This window comes from Vulpes vulpes, chromosome 3 (assembly GCF_048418805.1).
Source record: "Vulpes vulpes isolate BD-2025 chromosome 3, VulVul3, whole genome shotgun sequence".
NCBI lineage: Eukaryota > Metazoa > Chordata > Mammalia > Carnivora > Canidae > Vulpes > Vulpes vulpes.
In genome coordinates, this window is record NC_132782.1 from 54,245,054 (window position 1) to 54,271,874 (window position 26,821).

The 26,821-nt window shown below is 45.8% G+C and overlaps 2 protein-coding genes across 9 annotated transcripts in view; one reads left to right on the forward strand and one right to left on the reverse strand.

The window, feature by feature from the left end:
• The window catches only part of ST6GAL1 (ST6 beta-galactoside alpha-2,6-sialyltransferase 1), a 123,341-nt gene that overhangs the window by 91,988 nt on the left and 4,532 nt on the right, over positions 1-26,821 (reverse strand). For 4 of the 8 annotated variants that reach the window (XM_072752489.1, XM_072752490.1, XM_072752487.1 and 1 more), the window contains exon 2: positions 1,047-1,189. The exons of 1 other annotated variant lie outside the window; for it this stretch is intronic. The gene's annotated coding sequence lies outside the window, so the exon portion shown is untranslated. Of the gene's footprint in view, positions 1-50; positions 237-1,046; positions 1,190-1,432; positions 1,537-15,774; positions 15,997-26,821 lie in introns of those variants that run through there. 3 more of the 8 variants (XM_026007340.2, XM_072752488.1, XM_072752492.1) reach the window with 3 other exon arrangements.
• LOC112926210 (uncharacterized) overlaps positions 19,668-26,821 on the forward strand; it is an 82,800-nt gene continuing 75,646 nt past the window's right edge. The window contains exon 1 of the mRNA XM_026007189.2: positions 19,668-19,743. Coding sequence (XP_025862974.1) covers positions 19,668-19,743 — 76 coding nt within the window. The remainder of the gene's footprint in view (positions 19,744-26,821) is intronic.

Sequence of the window (26,821 nt, forward strand, 5' to 3'; positions counted from 1 at the left end):
AGTCCACCCCCCCCAAACCCCGCGGGCAGGGAGCCTCACAACCGCCTTACTGGATAAGAGCAGAGGTCTCACTCCTGTTGGCCACGCAGCTAATGCTGACTGAGCCCCTGCTCCTCACAGAGGGAGAGGGGTGCGCAGGGGAAGCCACTTGCTTCAAGTGTCCCGGCCTGTCCCTGGCCTGTCCCTGTCGGTGGCAGAGCGAGCTGGTAACCTGAATCTCCCAAACCAAAGGCCCTGTTTGTAGCCCTGGCTAATTGCCCATGCTGTAAACTTCCCCACCGTGGCCAATTTCCGGCTGTCAACAATTTTTAACAAGCAGCTCGCAAAATTCCTGAAGATTACCCAAATCTGCTCTCTGAAAGCCTGCAGACTAGAAGCCGATTCTCCTGGCTCCTGGTTGGGGGGTTTTCCTGCCTCACCTCTCTACCTCCAGGCAGGAGGACGTTGACTGCTAACTGGGGGCTGACTGAGGAACCTTAATGAAACCCACCCTGAAGGATTGTTAACAGGGGTTGCATTTCAGACAGGTTTTATTTTCTTCCATGTCAGTATTTTTCCAAATATCCTGGAGCACATTTTACCTTTACAATCAGAACATATCTAGGTAATGAGTCATTTTTTAGGGAGCTTAGTGGAATGCTTTGCAATCACTGCCCTCCCCCCCCCCCCCCCCCCCCACATAATTTCTGTCCTCCTGTCTCTCTTGGGTGTGACAGAGAGTCTCCAAGGAGCTCAACTTCCCCCGCAGGACCGAGCAGGTGTTGACCTGAACCTGGTGCAGTCTGATGTGGAGGTTAAATTCAACCCCTTTGCAGTTCAAATTTCACAAGCGACTGAGAAAACACGACTCCCTGTTAAGGTTCCAAAAGTCGCACTCTGAAAAATCAAAGCCTCCTTGGCCATCAAATGGCCAAAGGTGGAAGCAGATGGTTTGTACCAGAAACAACTGCTCCTTCTCCCTTGAGCCTTTAGAGGAAGAGGTTTCCATGGATGAGAAGGCGTTTTCTGCCCTCTTGGTCCCCGAGCTGGCATTCGGGCGGTCTTACCTCAGGGCTGGGACAGAGGCCTGGCGCCAGGGCTTGGGCACGCTCAAGGGCCTAGGCCAGTTCATCTCAGCTGGGCTCCAGGACTTCACTGCTTCTCTCGGGGCCGCTTGCTGCAGAGCTCTGCACAGCTGGCTCTACCTCGCCTGCAGAGACGGAAAAAAAAAAAAAAAAAAAAAACAACCACACATACAAACCAGAGTTGCCAACAGAGCCCCAGAAAGCACATCTGTTAATACATGCAAGCGGGTTAGCACCCTGCCTCCTTCCCACTCCCGGCCCTGGTCACTCCTGACACTTCAGGGCCCCCTTCCAGAACGACAGCGCCACCTGAAAGGGCCGGCCCTCTCCCAGGACTCTAGCTTCCCATAGTTCACCCCCAGACCTACCCCTTCTGCAATTTCGGTGAGCTGTAGATGAAGCAAAGCAGACTCTGCCACAGTCACCTAATCCTGTGCTACTTGCTGCTATGAGTAAGAAATCCAAGAAAAAGTAAACGAGAGTTCTGGTCTCAAGTTTCGTGTTTAGAATAAGGCTTATGGAGAGCTGATTTCAGTGAACAAACACATCACACTGGCTCAGTCTCCCTTTGACCTATGGTGTATTGTTTGTAATGTTACAAATGTGAATTCAATCCCTAATTTATTTTGGGAGCATTTTTAACGGAAACTGAATTTCCAACCCATATATTGTTATGGCTGTCTGGGTGGACAGCATTTGTTTTTAAAGTAACTGTTCTTTTTCCAAGTGTCAAAGAAATTTATGTTCAATCTAGAAATTTTAGGGATCCCTGGGTGGCGCAGCGGTTTGGCGCCTGCCTTTGGCCCAGGGCGCGATCCTGGAGACCCGGGATCGAATCCCACGTCGGGCTCCCGGTGCATGGAGCCTGCTTCTCCCTCTGCCTGTATCTCTGCCTCTCTCTCTCTCTCTCTGTGACTATCATAAATAAATAAAAATTAAAAAAAAAAATTTAAAAAAAAAAAAAATCTAGAAATTTTAGAAAATATAATTAAGTCCACAGAAGGGGCAAAAAATTACCTATTCTTTTCTCCCCTAAGATAGCTACAGATAACACACCCTTCCTGGTTTTATTTGGTTATTGGATTTTTTTTTTTTTTTTACACAGATGCAGTAAAGCAAGGCATGGCTTAGTGCTGGGTCACCAGTGTTCTCCTGCAGTGGCTACATAAATTGCCCCTGTGTGGCCATACCAGAACAGTTACCCCATGGTAACTGGCCATTTCCAATGTTGTTTTTTGTTGTTGTTAATGACAAATAGTCCTTCAAACTAAATCTTTGGGAAAATCCATGGTTATTTCCTTAAGACCCAGCAAGGAATTTCCAAATGTCTCAGTCTTGGCATGCTGCCTCCGGGGCCTCTGTGCCCTATCAACTGCTCCCAGCAATGGAGAGAGGTGCTTGGGGCCTCTACCCTTGCTCTGTGAGAGCACCCACATCCTTGCTCACCACGTGAAACATTTCTCTGCAAATGAGCGTGCAGAGCCAGCCGTCTGGGTTGTCACTTTTTATGTTCACATTCAGCTCAGCCCAAGTCTAAGACCTGATGATTAAATGAGCTTCCCTAGTCAAGCTTGGGGTGCGGGGCACAAGAAGGAGCTGGTTAGGAGGAATAGATAAGACGAGAGCAGTAATGCACAAGTGCAGTGTCCAGGAGGAAGAGACTCTGAGATGCCAAGAGAAACAACAGCCAGGCCAGGAGAGTGCAGACACTGAGACGGAGTGTCACCAGATGAAAGTGAAGAGGTGGTGGAAATGTCAAGGTCTTGCAATGATTCAGGGCGAGCAGAGCAAAGGACAAAGGCATCTGGTGACATGGAAAACGAAAAAATCACTTGCAGCATTTGGGCACTTTGCTGCTGTCTATAATTAATAGTGACAAAATACCAGGAGCCAAAGTCACGGTGGGGAGACCGAGGCAGGCTGGAAAGAGATGGCTACTCACAAATGCAGCTGAACTGGTGGCCACCTGGGAGCCTGCCAGCAAGCTGCCTTCCCCCGGAAGCAAGGTGCTCCTGGGTTTGGGGTTCTGGAGCCACTGACTCACTTGCCCCCCTAACAGGGGGGGAGGCCCCCTCTCTCCATCTCTCTCTATCTAGCCTCTCTTCTCCCTCCTTTTGCTCCAGGCCAAACCTTCAGTGAGACATAGTTCACCGCATAATCTGTCTAAACAGACTTACTGGATTTCTGTGGCCCTGTGACCCAGGCAAAGACCCTGGGAAGCCAAGCCTTGTGCCCCTTCCCAGCTGACAAGTGCCCCCTGCCACTCCACCCTGTGCACCCTTGCACTCCAGCCATAGCAATCTGCAGACTGGTGAGGAAAGGTGGGGTTCCACTTGTGCTTAACAAATCCTTTGGCAGATGGCTTGCAGACCTCCAATTGCTTCAATAGGCAAGTCATCCTACCTGTCTCCCTGCTACCCAACCCGCACTCACACCTGAGCCCTCTCTGATGGACAAAGGGTGGGACTTGCATTTAAAAGCAATTCACCTCAATGAGGGAGCTGGGCTAATTACATACTCTGTAAATTGCAACTCTGAAGAAAGACTACAGTCAGCTAGGGCTCTAGAAGAGGTGAATGGCTTGTGCAAGATCAAGTGATCGGGGCATGTGGCCCTGCAGGAGAGGAAGCTGCCTCACAAAGAAAACAGAGCTGAAGCAGACAGGAAACTGTGCAGCCCCAGAGAGAACAGATGCTTGGTGATATTCTAGAAAGTGCAAAGATCATCGGTACTTCCTCCTTTTTCTTCCTATAAGCATCCCCTGAATCCCTTCCAGAAGCCCTTGAAGAGCTGGGTGTAGACCGGCTCTGGGGTCCCAGATGGCTCCAGCTCACCAAAGTCTTCCAGGGCCTGGGCTGAGAGCAGAGAAGCTCTCCCACCAACACCCAGTGCATGGCTGTGCGGTTAGGCTTTAGTCATCCATTGTAGCTACTCAAAAGACTTTTTTTTTTAACTTCCTTCCCAAGTTTATGGCTGGATTTTTGCCAGATGAGGCAACCTGATGGGACAGTCTTGGATTGCAAGTACAACTTGTACTTTGCAGAAACATGGGAAATAAAAAATAATAGAGCAATAATAACAGACAGTAGATGTTTCTAGTATATGGTTTTACTATTAAATGGCCTATCCTTACTCCTCCTGTCACCTTACCAGTGTGACCCATTCAGCTGACCACAGAATCCTCTTGCATTCCCTTGCCCCTGAGTCACCTATATAGACTCATGTGCTTCCTTGCAGTTTTAATATAGCACCCACCGAACTGTAGCCTCCCATAATCTGTGTGTCTTCTGCTCCAATTCCACAAGGGTCAATGGCTTGACATCTAGATTTGGCTTCACTACTTTTCTCCTGAGGGCTAATCAGCCAAAGTTTAACTCTGTGCCTTCCTCATGCTTGGGGCCTATTTGCCGCTCTTGCCCTCACTCCTGCTTGCACTATTTCCCCACCTTACAGCCCCTGGCAGCTCCTCAGCTAAGGCCCTTAGTCAGCCCCAGGGGCAGTAGAAGATGATTCTTATTTTTTTTTAAGATTTTATTTATTTACCCATGAGAGACACACAGAGAGGCAGAGACATAGGCAGAGGGAGGAGCAGGCTTCCTTCGGGGAGCCTGATGTAGGACTCCATCCCAGGACCCATCATCACGCCCTGAGCTAAAAGCGAAGCTCAACCACTGAGCCACCCAGGTGCCCACAGAAGATGATTCTTAGAATCATCTAAGGAAGAGAGCAGATAAATGAGAGGCTGCCTTGGCCTCATTAACTCCCTCATACCTCATGCAGGCATTACCTTCACGTATGCAATGTGTGCACGCTGACCACAGACCACAGCCAGGAGTTAGAGAGCCCACAAAGAACCAAAGAACCCAAAGAAGTTCATGAAATGAGCCAAGAACATAAGAATTTCAGAGCCCAGCACCTGCTGATACAAGCATCCTCCAAACAAGGGCCATTACTAATGGGCTTGGTAAGAGAATGGGTTAGCTTGTCCCAGGGGTAGGGCCCAGGCCCCAGCTTCCTGGCTTAAATGAGCAATCACCATAAGGCACACAGGAGCCGTGGGTAAAAAATAGCCCTGTTAACCCTGCATCCATTATTCCACATTATCTGGAATATGAGCGACTTTTCTGATTGTTTAGATATGGAAGCTAAATTAGCTAAGAGCTCTTATCGATCCTGGTACATAAAATTTTCCAGGATCTAGGTCTCCACAAATTTTCTGAGCTCTACAGTCAGATCAGAAGACACTGTACCCAAAATGCAATAAGAATCTCTGCTAAAATTGGATGACTTCCTGGATTATTTCTGCCTTCCCCTTCCCTCCAAGCTCTTGTTTCTTCTGGACGGTTCATCTGTAGGGCCCAGACCCAACATTATAGGGTTCCTGTGCTCGACCAAGGGCTAACCACAATGTTCCTTTGCATATTTTTTTTATTTAAATGTTTTGGGCAATTACTATGTGCCAGGCACTTAATATACTAAATTATTCATTTATTCCTCACACGATCCTATGAGGCAAGGAGTGTTTTCTCCATTTTCAGACAAGGAAAAGGACTTTAGTAACCAGCCAGGGCCCAAAGCTGACAGATAAATGACGAAGCCGGAATTCTCTACACCGGCCTGCCTCCCCCAGGCCTTCTTCCCCCAGTGTTAGGACAGAGCTCCGCTAAGTGCTCTCAACAAAAGCTGAAATTAAAGATGAGTTCAACCCTGAATACAAAGGTTCAGACAAGAAAAGAAATGGTGTAAAGAATTTATTTCCAGACAACCAGAAAAAGGAAGCCCTTCTGCCTCGGCCGTATGCACAACACCCAAAATAAGGGAGCTCCTGTTCATTTCTTTGCGTCGTTAACATGTTGTTGTAGGCAAACAATCCCTCAGTTTTGACTGTGCCTGTGTGAGCTGCCAATGTGGATATGCTCGGAGACACATAAGCCCTTCCTACAGTCCGAGCCATACACAGACATGGTTTCAGGCCCTGCCCCCGTCCTACAGACCTCTGATCTCTGCCGCCCAAATGCAACGACTTTCAGCTCTCTGGTCTAATTCTAGAATGATCTCAGTGTATCTAAATAGCATACTTATATGGCTTTTATTCATTACTTCCTACCACAGAAAATGAGCATTTAGCTTGCTTTTACCACCATCCCACGTCCCTCTTCTACTTCTGCTAACATAGTTAAACCATTTTTCTTTTTTTATTAAGTCAACACTAGATGTTACATCCACATAAGTGACGGTTCACAGCCAAACTCTGTGGTGTGCCACGGTTCATTCCTTTTGTGTATATTCCTTCGTTTTCATTTCTGGAGTCCATTAGTGTCTCTCTTGTTTATTTGCTTAATATGCTATATACCTACCACTAACTCAGCCCTCAACTTTCCAACTTGTCCTTTTTTTTTTTTTTTTTTTCTTGGAAGCTCTCCCTTCTGGAATCTTCTGTCCTCCTACTCCAACCTAAGCTGGTTGCTCTCTGGGCTTAAAGAAGACTTCTTTTCTTCCGTTAATTAACCCCTCTAATTTTGAAGGAACATATCTAGAGTAGCTTCCTCAGAAAGGACATACAGGGAATAGAATAATTGAGATTGGTCTTATCTGAAAATGCCATCATTCTTCCCTCATATTTAATTAATAATTTGTTTGAATATAAATTCTCAGTTGGCAATAAGTCCCTCTCAGAACTTTAAAGGTATGGTTCCATTGCCTTCTTGCTTCCAGTGCTGCTGTAAAATCAGATTTCCATGTAATCAGTTTAGGATTTTTTTTTTCTCTTGTGTCTTCAAGCTTTGCTTCTGATTTGTGTGGGGTTTTTTACACAGTGATGTGCTTTGATGCGTATCTTTTTTCATTCATGGCATCGGGCACTCAAGTGAGTTTTTTCACCTAGAAGCCTATGTTCCTCAGTGCACAGAATTTTCCTGGTATTATTTCTCTGATAACTCTTCCCATTGTGTCTATTCTCTTTTTCTTTTTGTACATCCTCCTATTCAGATGTTGAACTTCTTAGAATGATCCTTTTTATTTTTTATTGCATAGCCCTTTTATTTCTTTTTTTTTTTTCTTGGTTTCTAGTCTTTCTCCAAGATTTTTCCAATTTTATATTCCAAATCTTCTCTTGAGTCATTGATTTCTATCATACTTTTAATTTACAAGGGTTCTTTCTTATTCTTTGAATACTCCTTTTGTTGCACGTTGTCTTTATTTTATTACTGTGCTATCTTGTCTGGCCTCTAGGACACCAGTAATTATAGTTTTTGTGAAGTTTGCTTTTCTTCCCACACTGTCTCTATTTCTTGAGAGTTTCTTTTTATGTGGTGGTCGTTTGTCTCTTGGTTTCTGTGTTTTATGTTTCGAACTTTTCTCAAATATCTGGAGATACTTAGAGGTCTTTTAAAATTTAAAAGTGAGGGGTGCCTGGGTGGCCCAGTGGTTGAGTGTCTGCCTTCGGCTCAGGGCATGATCCTGGGGTCCCGGGATCCACTCCCACATCAGGCTCTCTGCATGGAGCCTGCTCCTCCCTCTGACTATGTCTCTGCCTCTCTCTCTTTGTCTCTCATGAATAAATAAACTAAATAAATAAAATAAAATTTAAAAGTGAGACAACAAAGGCTGACCAGAAGCTTGACGTACAGGGGCAGAGCTGCTGGACCAGTGGATCTTAGGAGAGGAAGGTTGAGAGTAATCTCCCCATTTTATTTAAAGAACTCCAAATATCAATATCTATAGGCCTTTTCTTTTGGGCTGTTAAATTTATGCAGAGTCCCCTCTAATTTCACTACTAGGGAAAAGGGGATCTAACCCTAGCTCCCAGGATTGTAGGAACTGTCAAAAAAAGAAAGCTGGGGTGGTCTCACTGTTCAGTATGTTGAATTCTATTCATTCCCTCTGTTTTATTTTATTTTTTTCTATTTAAGTTCAATTTGCCAACATATAGTATAACACCCAGTGCTCATCCCCTCAAGTAGCCTCCTCAGTGCCGGTCACCCAGTCACCCCAACCCCCCATCCTCCTCACCTTCCACAACCCTTTGTTTGTTTCCTGGAGTTAGAAGTCTCTCATGGCTTGTCTTCCTCTCTAATTTTTTCCACTCAGTTCCCCTCCTTTCCCTTATAATCCCTTTCACTATTTCTTACATTCCACGTATGAGTGAAACCATATAATGTTTGTCCTTCTCTGATTGACTTACTTCGCTCAGCATAATACCCTCTAGTTCCATCCACATCAAAGCAAATGGTAGGTATTCATCTCTTCTGATGGCTGAGCAATATTACATTGTACATATATATATAGACCACAGCTTCTTTATCCATTCATCTGTCGATGGACACCAAGGCTCCTTCCACAGTTTGGCTATTGGGGACATTGCTGCTATGAACATTGGGGTGCAGGTGTCCCAGCGTTTTACTAAATCAGTATCTTTGGGGGTAAGTACCCAGTAGTGCAATTGTTGGGTCATAGGGCAGATCTATTTTTAACTTCTTGAGGAACCTCCACACAGTTTTCCAGAATGGCTGCACCAGTTCACATTCCCACCAACAGTGCAAGAGGGTTCCCCTTTCTCCACATCCTCTCCAACATTTGTTGTCTCCTGTCTTGCTAATTTACACCATTCTCACTGGTGTGAGGGGGTATCTCATCATGGTTTTGATTTGTATTTCCCTGATGGCCAGTGATGCAGAGCATTTTCTCATGTGCCTGTTGGCCATGTGTATGTATTCTTTGGAGAAATTTCTGTTCATGTCTTCTGCCCATTTCATAATTGGATTTTTGTTTCTCAGGTGTTGAGTTTTAATAAGTCACCCCAAGATTGCTAAAACTCATACGGCAATTCAGCAATGTGGCAGGATACAAAATCAATGCACAGAAATCTATACACTAACAATGAGACTGAAAAAAAGAGAAATTAAGGAGTCAATCCCATTTACAATTGCACCCAGAACCGTAAGATACCCAGGAATAAACCTAACCAAAGAGGTAAAGGATCTACACCCGAAAAACTACAGAACACTTCTAAAGAAATTGAGGAAGAAAAAAAAAGAAATTGAGGAAGACGTAAAGAGATGGAAAAACATTCCATGCTTGTGGATTGGAAGAATAAATATTGTGAAAATGTCAATGCTACCCAGGGCAATTTATACATTCAGTGCAATCCCTATCAAAATACCATGGACTTTCTTCACAGAGTTGGAACAATCTTAAGATTTGTATGGAATCAGAAAAAAAAAAAAAAACGAATAGCCAGAGGAATATTGAAAAAGAAAACCAGAGCCAGGGATTGAAAAAGAAAACCAGAGCTGGGGCATCACAATGCTGGATTTCAGGTTGTACTACAAAGCTGTGATCAAGACAGTGTAGAACTGTCACAAAAACAGACACATAGATCAATGGGACAGAATAGAGAATCCAGAAATGGGCCCTCAACTCTATGGTCAACTAATATTTGACAAAGCAGGAAAGACTATCCACTGGAAAAGGACAGTTTCTTCAATAAATGGTGTTGGGAAAATTGGACAGCCACATGCAGAAGAATGAAACTAGACCACTCTCTTACACCATACACAAGGATAAACTCAAAATGGATGAAAGATCTAAATGTGAGACAAGATTCCATCAAAATCCTAGAGGAGAACACAGGCAACACCCTTTTTGAACTTGGCCACAGCAACTTCTTGCAAGATACATCCATGAAGGCAAGGGAAACAACAGCAAAAATGAATTATTGGGACTTAATCAAGATAAAACTTCTGCACAGCAAAAGAAACAGTCAACAAAACTAAAAGACAACCTACAGAATGGGAGAAGATATTTGCAAATGACCTATCAGATAAAGGGCTAGTAGCCAAGATCATTCCCTCTGTTTTAGAAAGGCATCTCATGCATGCCCTTCTCAGCACGCCTGCTGTGCCTGATCTTAATCAGGTCTTAAAATCGAGTTTGTTCCTGGAAAGATCCCTAAAAGAAGTTTTAGTTACCAGGAAAAGAAAAAAAAAGAAAAAAAAAACTTGCCTGGAAAGGCATAGTTTCAAAGGCCAGACATTTAGGAAAGCATTAACACAGGCTCAGGATCACTTATCAGGGATCGCCGAGGCCTGTTAAGTGTCAGAATTTAGAATACTTCATCTTTTGGAAAAGTGACATGTGGCCCAAACCATATATTGCATAACACCTGCAGCCGGCTCAAGGCAGCTCTTTCTAATGGTACGGATTAATATTTCTGCAGCAGGACAAATGAATGTTTATACTAAGTAGGTTAAAGATTTATAAATAGGCTCATTCTAGTCCAGGACAGGTTTTGCCACCAAGCAGGTTAAAAATAAAACTTGGTTTTCACAGATTTTTGGATTTGGAAATTGCAGATAAGAGATGGTACATGCATTTTTCCTAGGCACCTCCTACACCTCCAGTCACACTTGGGGCATTTTCACACGGATTTTGTCACTCTGTGGGTCTGCCTGCTTGCAATGAGATGTGGAACAAAATGAGGCAAGTTAGGATGTGGGGGTTGGGGGGAGGCCTGCTTCAACAGAAAGAGTGTCTAGGGGCATAGTCACTTAGAAAGTGTGTGTCCCACTTCTGTGCCAGCAAGCTCTGTGACTCTGAATAAGTTACTTAAGCTCCTTGAACCTCGATTTCCTCATCTATAAATTGAGGTAATTTCAACTAATTCTGAAGTGTTTTTGTGAGGATTAAGGTAAATTCAGCCAACAACTATGTATCCTGCCCACTATTCCTAAGGCATTGTTCTGGGTCCTAGGAAAATAATCATAACAAAAGAGATAAAGCCCCTGCCCTCATAGAAACAACTTCCAAGAGACATAAAGTAAATAAACCAGATGGCCCTATATGCCACTAAAGACAATAGTCAGGATAAAGGGGAGAAAGCCAGAGGGATGAGGGAGGAGGCTGGGACCAGAATTATCTTATATAAAATGGTCAGAAAGGCCTTTCCAATAAGGTGATGTTTAGTTAGAAACCTGAAGGAAAAGACGGGGAACATAATGAAAGTGTAAGAAGGAAGGGTGTTCCAACTGAGTGGAATAGCAGTGCAAAGGCTCCGAGTAAAAAAAAATATATAAATATGTGCTATATGTTTAAGGGACATGAAGTAACAGAATAAAGTGGCAGAAAATTGTAGAAGCTAAAGTCTGTGAGGACCTGAAGACCAGGTCATGCAGAACCTTGCAGACCCTTCTAAGAACTTTGGCTCTGAGTGAAATGGGAAGCCCTTGTTGGTTTCTGAGCAGAAGAGAAATGAAATGGTACATCTTTTAACGTAGTTGATCACTCTAGTTGCTATTTTGAGGAGACCATAGGAGCAGGAATGTAAGTAGAAGACCCAGTGACAAAGCTATTCTAAAAATTAAAAGCAGTGATTGATCTGTCCTGGACTGGTGTGAATTTAGAGGATCGAACAAGTAGTCAGCTCTTTGACTTACTTTGCAAGGACAGTTGACATGATTTGCTGATAGCCTGGATGCAGCATGAGAAAATGAGTCAAGACTGACTCCATAGTTTGGAGCCCTAGCAACTAGAAAGATGGAAGTTGTCGTCTCCTGAAGTGGGGATGGCAGTTTTGAAGGAAAAAGCAGTTTAGTCTTGGACTGGTCATCACTGTGATGTTTATTCGACACCCAAGGAAACGTGGTGAGTAGATGATTGAATATATGAATATATGAATATATTGAATATATGAATATTGAATATGAATAAATGTGTAGGGAAAGGTCTGCAATGGAGTTGTAACTGGAGGATTGTTGGCATACGAATGGCAGGAGATCACCAGGGAATGAGGAGACAGAGAAGAGGTCAAGTCCAAGGGCTGTTCCCTGAGGTGCTGCAAAGTGAACAAGTGAAGATGAGCCAACAAAGGAAACTGAGAAGCCAGTGACAGAAGAGGAGAACCAAAGGCTGTGATAGTCCAGAAGCCAAGAGAAAACACATTTCCAAGGGAAATGGAATAACCAACCATATCGAATGCCGCTGGTAAATCAATATAAGGCCTGAGATTTAACCGTTGGAATTGACAACATGGACGTACTGGTGAACCTGACAGGTGTGGTTTCCGTGGAGCGATGGAGGCAAAGTACTGATTCGCGTGGGCTTAAGTCATGAGAGAAGAGGACTACAGGGAGCAAATGATTCTTTCAAGGAACAAAGAAATGAGGCAGCAGCTGGAGGGGTAGATGAGGTCAGGGGAAGAAGTGAATGTGCATATGCGTGTGGGTGGGTTTCAGTGGGAGAAAAACAACAGCCATAGATCGACAGATGGGGCAGGCAGATGGGAATGGTCCAGCAGAGAGACAGAAACATTGGGAAGAGAAGGGACTATTGCCGGAGTCGTGTCCTTAATTAAGTAAGGGAACAGGATGCAGCACACGAGTGGAGGGGTTGGTCGGAAATAGGAGCAGAAATAATTCATCATCCACAGTAACAGGCAGAAAGTAGAATTAATGGGCATGCATTTGGTGGCAGAAGGGTGTGAAAGTTCTCTGATTACCATTACTTTCTCAGGTAAGTGGAAAACAAGATTCTGATGGTGAGTAAGGATGGGAGAGGAGGTGTTAAAGGTTTGCAGACAGAAAGAGGTGTGAACAGTCACCTGGATTAGAGAGAATGGCAGTGGTTCTCTGCCAAGACAGCCCATTGGAATCAATTTTTAAAGCTTGGCTTTAAAAAAGGGTACTAAAAAAATAATAAATAAAATAAATAAAAAAGGGTACTAATGTCCAGGTCCACTCCATAAAGACTCTGGTTTCATTTGTTCTAGATGGAATTCAGGCAGCACTACCTTTTATGATCTCCCCAGGTAATGCTACTGGAAACCAGAGTTGAGAACCACTGGGCCCAGGGAATAGAGACAACACCGAAGTCCACTTAAGGATCATGGTCATGAACTAGAGTGGGAGCAGTCAGGACAGCGGTTTGCTTCTCTACCGTCACACTGAGCTGTGGGGGGCAGGCATGGTGGGGAGAGTGAGCCTGTGTTAACCGGGATTACATGAGATTCCTGTAAAGTGCACATGGTTAGAGTCCAGTAAATGAAAGCTGCCATATTTCTATCACCTGCTAGATGACATATACGCTCCTTGTAGCCAATATGAAATATAACTTTGTTTTTATCTCACCCAAATGATTCACTCAATTTGTGTCTATCACAGGGTTTCGAAGTCATTTGCAAGTAACTAAAATCACAAATGTCTATCCTTAAACATGAAAGTGTCCTGTGGTTCTCTTTTGTGACATTGAACACTACATATGGGATCACAGGAATTCACAGGTCATCTCTCCCACCCACCCTCCTCGAGTCCCAATTTGATAACAATAGTTCTGCGCCCAAGTTTTGTGAAGCCCGTCTCCAGGCCACAACACTGGGAGCCTGCACTTTCAGGGTTCCACATTTGCGATGCCTGTCTGGTGACCTGTACTACCCCCTCTGGGAACGTCCACCCCTGATCCCAGCCCTGAGCCTGGAGAGATCTCTGTGGTGGTAAGTGCCATCTCAAGACTCCCTCCCCAAGCCACTGTTGGCTAGGTCCCTGTCCACATCTACCCAACTGCCAGAGAAAGACTGCAGGTGCTATCCTGAGCCTAAACTGTGTGAGCTCGAATGCTAGCAGAGGGCAGAAGCCCTGTGGAGTCCCCTGCTGGCCCCCCAATGTCCCCTACGGTCAGCTCCTGCCCTCCCTTATCAGTGGATCTCATGCCAAATCCCACTTGTGAACTTCCTTCTACCCTACCCTAACTGCCCGGGCAAACGCCTCCACGAGGATCTCACCTCGTCTTCTCTGACCCTACCCGGCCCCACCCCTGCCTTGTGCTCTAGCAGCAATTTGTGCAGCCCACATTCATCTGCGTCCTGGGTCCTGATACCACCTCCCCTCCTAGACAGAGGCTCCTCCAGGGAGAGGCTGGACCTCACGTAACCTCATACCTACAGTGCCTCGCAGAGTGTCAGGCCCATCAGGTGGCCAATAACTGAAAATAACTATGATGTTAAAAATAGTTACCATTTAAAAAAAAATAGTAACCATTTATTATCACCAATTACATGCTGGCACTGGGTTAAGCACTGCACAGGACTCGTACCAATGCCACGAGGTAGCAATGATTAATTGCTACAGATGACAAATTGAGGGTCAGAGAAGATAAGTTCCCAAGTTCATACAGTGAAGAAGTGACCAACACAACAACAATAAGAACAAGAAGCGGCACATCTGGAATTAAACCCGAGTCTGTGTGGCTGCAAAGCATGTGGTGTTTTTCCCAGTATGATAGGCTCTCGGAGAAAGATGACCCTGCAGATGGTGAGGGGAAGCCAGGGAGTTGCCTCCCAGCCCCCACTCTGGGCGTCACCTGGAAGGCCTGGGGGACAAGAGTAGGACTCTCCAAATGCAGAAGCATGTCCCTGGGAGGTGCCTTTCATCCCTCTTCTGCTTACCTGATCTTTCCTCTCCTCCGGATTTATAGGCCAGAATAAAATGTTCATTGTGTAGAGCAAAAAAGGAACCGCCACAAGCCCTCTGGCAGGAAGCATCTTCTGGGGATTTATTCCTAACACTGTCATTAACCACCCCCAGCTCGGGCCCTGGGCCAGCATCCTCCCAACACCATACAATTGACAAAGGCTGTCCCAGCAGCGTGCTTGGGTAAGTGAAGGTCCAACCCCACTGCTTTTGTCAGAGTTCCCTTATTGCCCTGCTCCCTCTCTCACCTGGGACAAATTCCTATGACCCTGGTTCCCAATAGGAGAAGGAAAAGAAGAGCAAGGTCCTGAACCTGACTCCACCCACCCTAGGGCCCAGCTCCATGCATCAGCCCAGAGAACTTTCCCTACTCATCTTGCTGCTTGTGTCTCACCTCGAAGGCCAGAAGTGACGAATGGAAAGGGACTGCCCTGAGCATTCCCCACCCGGGGCTGCTGCATCTCCCACTGTGCTCTCACGCCTTGACCTTACCTGGAGAGCACCTGCTCATGCTCACTGGGAATGGCTGCATCCTGGTCTCAGGAGGCAGAGGGCAAGCATAGTGGGGGAGTGGAGGGCACTGTGCTGAGAACCGGGTCAGCATCCTGCCATCCAGGGGGCCGCTGTCTCACAGAGCTAACATAGCGGGAGTATGGTGTGTACGAGATGAAGGGTCTTCTCTTTGCTGTAGGTGCCAGCAATTTGAGGGGCCCATCCTGACTTAATGCTGAGCTATAAGGCCTGTCTCAGAATAGCAGAGAGACCAGCAGGATGAGGAACTGGTTCCTTCAGCAGTACAGAGTAGCTTGGCTCTCTAAAACCACCCCATCACCCCCACACACAACAGGGCTTTTGGAACCCATCCCCCCCCCACCACCACCACCACCAACTGCCAATGGTATGCTAGGCCCCACTCCAGACCCTAGAACAATCCAAATCCTTCCTGGGGCAAATGAGAGTTGCCTCCAGACCACACTAGCGGAGTCCTGAGGTCTGGCTGCCAGCCCACCCTGGTGTGCTGTGTTAGAGACCGATGTCTTAGAGGCCAGGGCCCTGCCTTGTTCTCAGCAGCACTCCTGAAAAGTAAAGACCGCTCTGGAGGCCCCTGGCATCTGTCCTTCCTGTCCCTCCTCCAGACCGCGAGCCTCCACCAGACAGACATGGGGGGGGCCTGCTTGCCTGGCAGCTCCGACATTCCTTCCCATAGCCTGGCACGTCTGGAACACCCTCCTCTGCCCTGTGTAACTCACCAAGCTGTTCACAGCTGTCCCTCCCGCCTCGACACTGGCCCAGACGTTGCCAGCAACCAGGAAGGCAGGGGCCTCCTCTCGCCCGCCCGGCGACGGGAGACACCCAGACAGGACCTGCCTCCCTCCCTCTCCGCTACCTCCTATCACAGCCTCCAGCTGCCTGTCTGAGTCAGGGCGGCACAGCTTCTTGCCTGGTGACCAAGTTGCATGTTGCAGGCCTGCAGGGAGCAAGTCCGGGACTGTGGCGGGTTTTATGGCTCCCTGTGGGTGCTCTAACACATGTCTCTAAGTTCTCAGAAGGGCAAGGGGTGTGCCAGCAATAACAAACCCTTCTGTGTAGCTCTTTTATACTTTGTCATCTTTTCACATCAATGATCTAATTTGAACATAAAAACAAATCTGAGGGTAGGCAGCCCCACAATTATCATTTCCTTTTATGGATAAGGAAATTAGGGGTAGGATTAAGTAGCTTGAGGCTACACACAGCTACAGTCTGGACCACAATTAGGTTTATATATTTACCTAAAATTTACATGTAAGATAGATTTATATTTCATCAGTCTGTATGTAGGTAAATTATGTATAGTTACCTAGAAAGTCTTTACCTATAAAAAATGTCTTTTATATCTATTTGTGTTTTTATATTTTATGTTTCACAAAGGTGGCCACTGAAGGTCTTCCGTGCGCCACAAATCACAGAGCAGTAGAAAACCGTGGCCTTTGGCGTGCTGGCAGCCCGGGGGATTCAAGCCGCAGTGCAGGCAAATAAATCTGTCTCTCAACCTCAGGTTCCCATCTGTACCAGAGGGATAATTATACCCATTCTCTAGGGTTGTTGGGCAGCCTGGAGATACGGTGTGTCACATCTGGCACACGGTGCACGCTTAATGAACAGTGGCTACGCTTTCATCCATCCTTTGTTCTCCAACCATCGCAAAGTAGTACTCACGGCTACCCAGACATGCCAAACCTTCACTGCTCCAAGCTTGTGCTCCTGCTCCCCGGTAGGCCAGGGATGCCCTTCTCCCGTTCAAGACCTATCAGAACTCTTCCCGTTCTTCAGCACCCAGTTCAAACCCGATCTCTTTGGTGAAACCTTCCCCTTCATCCTCTGCACCCCAGCACCCACTGGATCATCTGGTTTACAGCATCTCATCCTACCTAGAGTTCAGAGTTCACAGAACTGACTCACCAACTTCCCCATGAAAAGACAATGTTTTATTCATCTATTTTATCTCCCATATGCTTTCCATACCCTGAGCATCAGTACTTAACAATACTTTTTTTTTATTTGTTTGAGAGGAAGAGAGGCAGCATGGGGTGGGGGGGGAGGGCCAGAGGGAGAGGGACAAGCAGGCTCCGCAGTGAACGAGAAGCCCCACGCAGGGCTCCATCTCAACACCCTGAGATCACGACCAGAGCTGAAACCAAGAGTCGGACCTTTAACCAACTGAACCACCCAAGCGCCCCAACAACACCTTTTGACAACCTCATACAAAATTATACGGAACTAAAAGCCACCCAAGATCCCACCACCCAGAAAAAAAAAAAAAAAGATGAGTATCATTCTTCACATATCTCTACATTTGCATGTGGATAGAAAGGTGGAAGAGGGAAGACTGCAGGAAACAAGGATGGCTGGAACTACTAAATAAAATAGTTATTTTTTAGTTTTGAATGTTATTTTATCTCCATTCTACATAAAGGTTAAGTTTTTAAAGAGCTGAACTTTTCATGAATGTTTCTCCACCAAAACAGATATTATTTCCTTAAAGATGCCTCCGAGCTTAAGAAAAGAAGGAGTTGAAAGTTGGAACCATGACTTTTTCTCTTTAGACAGGACGGGAGCGGGAAAGTTAGCAACATCCGCATCCTCCCATGTCCTCCCCCAGTCTTCCACTTCCCTGACCTTCTTGGTACTTCTCACATTCTATTCCTTAGCCTTCTTGCCCACCCTTGCTTCACTTCTATTTGAGTGGATTAAGGGCTCACCACTCTCTCTCTCTCAAATAAACAGATCTTTAAAGGAGGGGGTATTCACCAAATGACCCTTAACCCTGCCTTCCTAGGTACACCTTGGGTTCATCCTTTTCGTTGGCAAGTAGGTTTTCCCAAGAAGGGCTCCTCTGTCCTACCTTAGAATTCTTGCTCTCGTGACACCTGCCTTATCCCTGCAGAGTGCGTCGCATCAGTGTCTAAGTCTTCGGTCACACTGCCTTTCCCTCAGAACCCTCTGAGTATTTCTTCTCTGCGTTCTCAAGTGTTCTCCTATTGCTGATCAAGCCTGAGGCCCAGGCTTCTGCTCTGGGCAGAGCTGAAGTGCTCTCAATAACCACCTTCCTCCTTTTCCTTTTTGTTATAGGAGGCCTTCCCCGCCTGAGTTCTAAAAGGGTGCTCAGCCCCCCCAGCTGGAGATGCTCTCCCGGCCTCCTTTACAGTCAGGCGTGTCTGTGTTTTGGTCAGTTGCCGGTGCGCAGAAGTGACATGTGTCTCTACAGATGCCCCAATGGCCATTCTGAGAGATCACCTCTGCAGGCCTTTTAGATCTCTGATTTTCCCTGATTAATTTCCTTATCATTGTTCCCAGCATATAGTGTGATTCTCCTCGAACCTTCCCTAACAACTTGGTTTTCAGTACGTACAGCTCTGTTCCTTTATTAACTTCTCCACGGTGATGTCCGTATCCTCATTTGTTTCCTTACTCTCTGTTTCATTCCACAGTTTGCTCATCTTGTCTCTGAGCTCTCCACTGATTATTTTTCAAAAAACTTTATTTGAATGCTCAAATGGATACTGTCTCTCCAACCCAAGAACCGACTCCAAACCTGAAATTAGCTTGGGAGATGGGGAGAACAGGCCAAAGGGATCCCACTTTTCATTGGGAAAGATGGAATAATTTTACTCATAGGTCATCTGTGGTCATCCACCATCCTGATCCTCATTCTTAAAGGAACAGCTCAAGACCCACCTGTTCAAATCTCTTCCAGCCCAGACTGATGGCACCCTCTCCAGCCCCCAACAGTTTCTCTGAACTAAACATTCACAGGTAACACATGGGCTTCTAAGTGACCCTGGAACTTAAGAGAAAGGGCAGGAGTCGTCTTCTCCCCTGTCACACATGGTTAGGCACATAAAGGTTTTCTCGGAAGGCCTCTGGAGTCCTGATTTTCTGAATGAAAAGGAGGGCAAAAACTAGAACCAATACTCAGAAGAGATGCCTTCAACACCAAACCCACTAATCCCAATTTAATTCTATGTTGGAAGACACCATGATGCGGGTGGAAGGAAGAAGATTCAGTAGGATATTACCCTTAAAAGATCAAAAGGGAAGGCACAAGCACCTTAGCCAGCAAGCTAGACCTCCCCACCCTGCCTCTGCAGGCACTGCTGTGGGATTAGTCCAAGTACAAGCACCGAAATTCATTTCCTGGCTGACTCTGAGCAAGTCGAGGAACCTGCTTCAGCCTTTGATGCCTTCCTTACCTGCTAAACGGAGGTGATAATAGTGTCTGCCACATGGGGAAGTTATAAAAATCATAGGGAATGCAAGTGATGGCCCAACCCAGGCCCACCACTTCCTGCCTTATGTGCTCTCCTCCAGGAACACCAACCTGCTAGTGGTCCCCCCACACCTTTGCTCCCACAGCTCCTTCTCCTCCAAATACCCTTTCCCTGGAGGGCTAAAAGCTACTGCCCTCCAAGACCCAGTTTAGGGGGTCACCTGCTCCAGAAAGCTTTCCCAAACATACTGTACCTTCTTCCTTGTTTCATGATATTTTTCATACAGTATTGTAACTAACATCTGCCATGCCCTCCTCCAACTAAGCTCCTGAAGAACAGAACTGTGGGAATGTCTGGGTCTCTGTTCTAAAAATGCACATTGTACAAGGGCTATGGCAGGCATTCAATGTTTGTTGAATGAACGAACAAAGCAAGGCCTCCGAAAAGAGGAAGAGGGTGACATGGGAGGTCTGTCTGCCACTAATTTCCAAGGCCCTGCTTGTTACGCTGAATACATGTGGGCACGTTATCTACAACACATGCTCTTTATGTAAATATTCCCAATGCCTAGCACAACAACTAGCACATAATAGGCACTCAAAAAATATTTGATGAATAAATTAATGTTGAATAAACTTTAAAACAGAAGAAATTGTTTAAGAGCCTAGAACAACAGGTGCAAGATAAGCCCTTAACAATGTCTTTATTGAGTTGCATTTAAAAGCTAAAAGCATGTAAGGCACCCACCAATCTGTGGCCATACTCACCACTAGTGTGTTTATTCCCAGTCATAACAGATAATGAATCAGGTGGGTATCCTAGCTTTAAAAGGCAAGCAAAAAATAAATAAATAAAGGCCAAACCAGGCTTGACGCAAACAACTTTTACCAAAAAGGGGAATGAGCAAATGCTATCCACACATGACTGTCCCACGAATTCTTTCCCTCAAATGTTCTCAGGGGAATGATAGAAAACTTCTATCAGCCCCTCTAGGGAGAATTTCAGCCAAGCTCCCAGTGAAACTAAGGGTGAGACCACTTCTCAGATTCAAAGGACTTAGAATTATTAGCAGTAGAAAAATCCTGTAACTTAACACAGAGAAAAAGCTATGCCCCATGCCAGCCTCAGTCCTTAGCAGCAGTGAACCTTCAGGTGAGTCTCTACCCCTCTCTGAAGCTCAGTCTTCTCATCTGCAAAATGGAGCTACTGATACCCAGACACGGAGTGTGGCTGTGAGAACTGCATGTATGAGAGAACACATAGTGTTTCATCAGGGCCAAGAGCACAGCAAAAGCCCAGGACACGGTGAACTTCCCAGGTCGCCCTCACAAGACTCCACTAAAGCTTAACTCCAAGAGGCTCTTCCTTTTCCACCGACAGAAAAGGACGAAGAGCATTATATATGGCTGGTACTGTCAACTCTAGCCCGGAGGACCTTCAAGAGGTTGCAAAGGGTAGAGTATTGCTAAAATTAAAGCTGAATGACGTCTCAGCACTGCTAGGGAAACCAGGAGATGGATGCAAATTTAGAAAGACTGTAATAAAAAAAAAATTTACAATCCCCCTCCTGGGACATGTAGTTCTTTTCTGGTTGCCAGATTTCCTGGTCATCTAAAGTGTATGTGATATATTTATTACTGTGGAAATAATTTATGAATATAAAGTCAGGTAGAGCTGCAGCCAAGGACAGAACAGGAGGAAGGTTGCCAAGATCCAGGGGAAACAACGTTTAAGCCTCCCTGGAAGGCGTCTGTTCGATGCCACCTGAACAAAGCAGGTGAGACCTGCTCCGGGTCCTTCCTACGGAACTTGCCCCAACCCTGCAGCCCTACTTTGCTTCTTTCTGCTTCTTGCCCCAAGGTCCTAGACTGCCAAGGTTGGAAGGGGCTTCGCAGGCATCTAGGTCAACTCACCAGCCAAGCCCCAACCCTCTGATGGCCAAAAAGGTCACGTGCAACGTTGGCTCCAATACTCCCACGACCTGCCCCGGGACCTTGCCTGCTCCACAGCTGGCCAAGTGGGCTCTGTAGGGTCCTTCCAGTCTGCCACCCTGCAACATCTGCCCCAACCTGCGCTGGTCCTCCCCTCCCCCACAACCGCTCCGCATGCTTGGTAGCCTTTTTCCATAGGAAGAAGGTGCCTTTTATTATCTCCTGCAGCCAAGAACATCCAGTTTCCACATTTATCCCACCTCCGATACAGAAGACACCTCTGTCTTCTAAGTGGCCCGTCTCCGGGTGCGCTGCATTTTCCTACGATCTGCATCGGAGCCAAGGAACACTCCAGAAGGGTCTGATCAAGCAGAAAGGGCAGAGAGCCCCGGTGCACTCCCTCCTCTAGGCCTGGCATCAAATGCCCCCTCCTTCCCTCTCCCCGCTCCATCCCCATCCCTCCAGTTTTAGTCGCCCTCCCCACTCCCTGCATGCCCCCACCCCTTACACACACACACACACACACACACACACACACACATGGGGTCTCCTCGGGCCCTGGGAATAGAAACAAACTTGGCAGTGCCAGGGACAGTGCAAGGAGGAGGAGACGGTGATGACGCAGCTCAGTGTCTTGCCCTTGCAGCCTAGGGCACCCAAGCAGCCAGGCTATCTCCAAAAATAACCCCGTCCAAACAGTCAACCTCTTAGTAATTTCCCGGGAGCCCTTCGTTCCAGCTTTCCAGGGTGTGGTCCCCAGTATCCCTGTGCCATTTCCCTTTCCAGAGCTTAATGGATTGGCTTCATTTAACCACTGACATCTCCAACCTTCGTTCCATAAGTTGAGGGTCTAAATACAGTTCGAAATACGTTTTTATGGAACATTTTTATGGTTAAGTAAACATCCCGATATAGAGCATAATGCAGCTATGAAAAAGAAAAAGTATCTGTATACGCTGATAGGGAAAGATCTTCAATACGTATAGTACAGTGGAAAAGGCAGGTTTGTCATGGATGGGTGGAATGAGATGGAATCTATTCACTGATTCTTTTTTTCTTTTAAGATTTTATTTATTTATTCATGAGAGGCACACACAGAGAGAGAGAGAGAGAGAGAGAGAGAGAGAGAGAGAGAAACAGACTCCACACAGGGAGCTCGATGTGGGATTTGATCCCAGGACTCCAGGGTCATACCCTGGGCCAAAGGCAGGCACTAAACCACTGAGCCACCCAGGGATCCCCTTCACGGATTCTATTCATAACCATGAATACACACATAAATGTACATACCAAAGGGTCTGAAGGACCCACAAAGTACAAAGAGTAGTCACTTCAGAGAGAAGTGGGATTGTGGAATATGGCAAAAGGTGAGGTTAATGTTTTACCCTGTTTGAATATTCTAAGAGGAAACAGGTTTCATTTACTGTGTGTATGAAGAAGCCCCCTGACCTTAGGGATACATTTCTCCCTTTGTCATTGAGCATCTCAGAGCTGGAAGTGGCCTGGAGAGCTCAGACTTGGGTCCCTCAGGCGGGGTGACATGCACCTTGCCTAACATACAGCTAGCTAGCAACAGCCAGAGACCACAAGCCAAAGCGCTAGGCATAGTGCTGACATAGTGGCACCCCCAGAGGATTAAAGAGAGGGCTTCAACTTAATTACTAAAACAAATCAACTTCCTTCTTTTAGTTGAGTCAGAAATTCCTACTTGGAGGAACAGCCAGATAGAAGAAACCAAGCTCATCACACCTGGAGGAAAAGGGGTCCCAGACAGGGCCCGTCACTCAGGCACAGCCAGCAGGCCCTACCTTTCCCGGGCCTCCGTGCACCCAGCTATGAGTCCAGAGGGAAAGGCTGAGCGGAAGGGAACAAGGAGAGATTCACGGGCATGGGGTGCAGTGTACGGCAGGGGCTCCCCTGAAGCAGTCGCCACCTCCTCAGGATGAGACTGGCAGCAACACTCCCTGGATGCCTCTCTGGTGGTGGGGCCACCAGTCTGTGACCTCGGTGCCACAGGGAAACTCTGCCTCTCAGAAAGGGAAGGCTGGTTCAAGCCTGACTCCATGACCTAACGTGGAGCTGCTTGGGCTATCATATGGATTACCTCATTCAGTACTTGCCAAACGTTTGTGAGTGTGCCCGAGGAAATTCACAAGTCACATGCCAAGCACAAACAATTGGCAAAAGTTGGGGACACTCTGGAAAATTAGGCCTCCCAACTCTAAATTCAGCGTTCTCTCTATCCTGTCAGTTTGGGATGAAGCAGCCAGGGCATCCTCACTTGAGCAGTAAAACTCCAGAAGTTCTCCAGTTGGCACCCTCCCTCTCCCTCTCCCTCTGTCACACACACACACACACACGCACATACACACACACACACACACACGCACACGCACACACACTCACACAGAGTCCCATAACAGTCACAGCAGAGACTGGCTCTAAGAGCAGCACCACTCAATGCCTCATATATGCATCATGCTGATAAGATATCTGCGATGTGCTTCAAAGTCATGTGGGGCTATAGATCAGCTCTAAGTTGTGATAATTGTTGAAGATAAGTGATTGTTTACAGGGGTTTATTACACCATTCTTTCTACTTTGGCATATTTGAAATTGTCCATAAGAAGACTTTTTGGGGTGCCCGGGTGGCTCAGTCCGTTAAGTGTCTGACTCTTGATCTCCGGGTCATGAGTTTAAACTTCAAATTGGGCTTCACATTGGGCATAGTGCCTACTTAAAAAAAAAAAAAAAAATTAGAAAAAGAAGAAGAAGAAGAGGAAGAAGGAGACTTTTTTATAATGCATCATGCACGTGATCATTTCCTTCTCAATTTGTCACCTAGTAGGCGGTTCCATTTCAATGAACTTTCTGCTTCCCTCAGCACAGAAAACCACACAATGGCCTGCTCTCACGTTAGGAAAAAATATTACGGCCACAGTTTCTGCAGGTTGTGAAAAATCTCGACAATAATAGCCATCACTTAGTGAGTCCTTCCTGTGTACCTGTCACTGCACTGGACCCTTTAGCTATGATTTCATTTAATCCTTACAGCGGCCCAGTGAAGTAAGGGCTGTGCTGCCCATTTTATAGAGAAGGACACTGAAGTTCAGTGAGCTTAACTAGCTTGTCCAGATATACACCTGTGATAAATGATGAGCAAGAATTCAAATCCTTCATCACAAGAAAAAAAAAATTCTATACGTGTGGTGGTGGATTTTTTTTTTTTTAAGATTTTTAAATTTAGGGCAGCCCAGGTGGCTCAGAGGTTTAGCACCGCCTTCGGCCAGGGGCCTGATCCTGGAGGCTGGGAATTGAGTCCCACGTCAGGCTCCATGCGTGGAGCCTGCTTCTCCCTCTGCCTGTGTTTCTGTCTCTCTCTCTCTCTCTCTCTCTGTGTGTGTGTGTGTGTGTGTGTGTGTGTGTCAGGAATAAATAAATAAAATCTTTAAAAAAAAAGATTTTTAAATTTATGTATGAGAGAGAGTGGGGGAGGGGGAGAAGCAGAGGGAAAGGGACAAACAGAGTCTGTGCTGAGCATAGAACCTGACTCCAGCCTCGATCTCATGACCTTGCGATCATGACCTGAGCTGAGAACAAGAGTCAGATGCTTAGCCGACGGAGTCACCCAGGTACTCTTTAACTAGACTTATTGTGATGATCATCTCACAATATACACAAATATCAAATCACTAAGTTGTATGCATGAAACGAATACAATGTTGTATGTCAGTTACACCTCAGTAAAAACGAATCAAATCCTGAATTACTTGTGCTCTAAACTTCTACTGCTCCCCCAATACGTAATACTTTAGCACTTGGAAGACTTCATATGTAATTGGGACTGAACCTATGAAGGTTTTTTTTTTTTAAGATTTTATTTGTTTGAGGGGATAGGGGCAGAAGGACAAGTAGACTCCTCACCAAGCAGGGAGCCTGGAGCTGAGCTCTTTTGATCTCAGGGTCCTGACATCAAGACCTGAGGCCAAAGTCAGATGCTTAACCAACTGAACCACGTAGCCATCCCTATAAAGTTTTTAAATGATCATACCCTTTAAAATGTGACCCAGTTATTTTAACCTTAGCATTCTATCCTATGGAAAGTACCTTGGAATATAAACAGAGATTGATTCACAAGCATGTTAATCACAGCATCAATTACCATATGGCAAATTAGAAGTGGCTGGGGTACCCCCATCCCAGAAACCTTCCTAATGCTTCCTCTGGGCTCCCATAGTACCCTGTACCAGTCTCTTGCTCCCCAGTGTCCTCCCCTGGACCATGAGCTTCTTTAAAGCTGAGTTCTTCTCATATATCTTTGGTTTAAAGTGAGCACTAGAATACATGAGGACTGAATTAGTGAATGACCATGGAGTTGCTTACTTAATACCCACAGAAACTGTTCAAGTTGTTTGGAGGTCACAAGAGTAGGACTAGAACCCAAGGTCACACACAGGGCCCTTCTCCCTCCACCTTAGACTTTATAAACTTTTTCTAAAATAACAAGTAAAAAATAAAAAATTAAAAAAAATTAAAAATTTAAAAAAATAAAATAACAAGTAACATAAAAATGGCTGGAGTTTGGGGGCGCCTGGGTGGCCCAGTCAGTTAATTGGCCGACTCTTGGTTTGGGCTCAGGTCATGATTTCAGGGTGGTGCCCACATCAGGCTCTGCGCTGGATGTGAATGAAGCCTGCTTAAGATTCTCTCTCCCCCTACCCCCACATGTGCTCGCTCGCTCTCTTAAAAAAAAAAAAATAGCTGGAGTTTGAATGCTCGAAGCAGGTTGAGATAGAAGGAGGATGTTGGAGGCTCCTCCCTCCACAGGCCCTCACTGAAATATCACTGAAGTGATCAGAGCCCTTGGGCCACGTGACCTCAGATGTGCTGAGCAGCGGATACGGGTGATGAATGAAAGATGTAGTTTTGATGCTGATGTCAACCACGACATGTGTATCTGAGAAGGTTAAGCAAGAAAGGCAAGTGATAATGCGCATACAGCATGTTCTCAACCATTTAGAGAAAACAAATCCATTAGGAGAAAAAAAAAGGAACAGAGGGAAAATTGCCAAATGTTAACAGTGGTTACCTTTGAATAATGGAATCTTTTTGTTTCTCTATACTTTTTTGTACTTTCCAAATTGTCCTCCATGGGCATACCTGAGTTTCATAATCAGAACAATAAATAAAATTTAAGTCACCAAATGGATTCTGAAGGCTACCCTGAACCCTACCCATTACCGTAGTAATGACTTTGAAACTGAATCGCTTATTATGTTACTGTTACAGCTAAGATTAGAAAGAATCCATCAATTGGAACCAGAACGACATCATGTAGTTTCAGTATACATGCATACAAGCGAGAAAAAGGTGTTTTTCCCCAACTCGGTTTTTACTGAACAAATCACTGATACCAGGTCTAAGCAAATTCTCAGTATTATAATGTTCCAGAAGATTACTATAAATGTCACTAATGAACTATTCTTGTCATTTTTTAATGAAACCACATCCTCACACTGGTAGAGAAGTTACATTCTCTTTGAAGCCTTCCCTCTTCTACTGGCTCATTTACCACGTGCTCTTGGTTTGACTCATGAAGAAAAGGGCAACCCCTC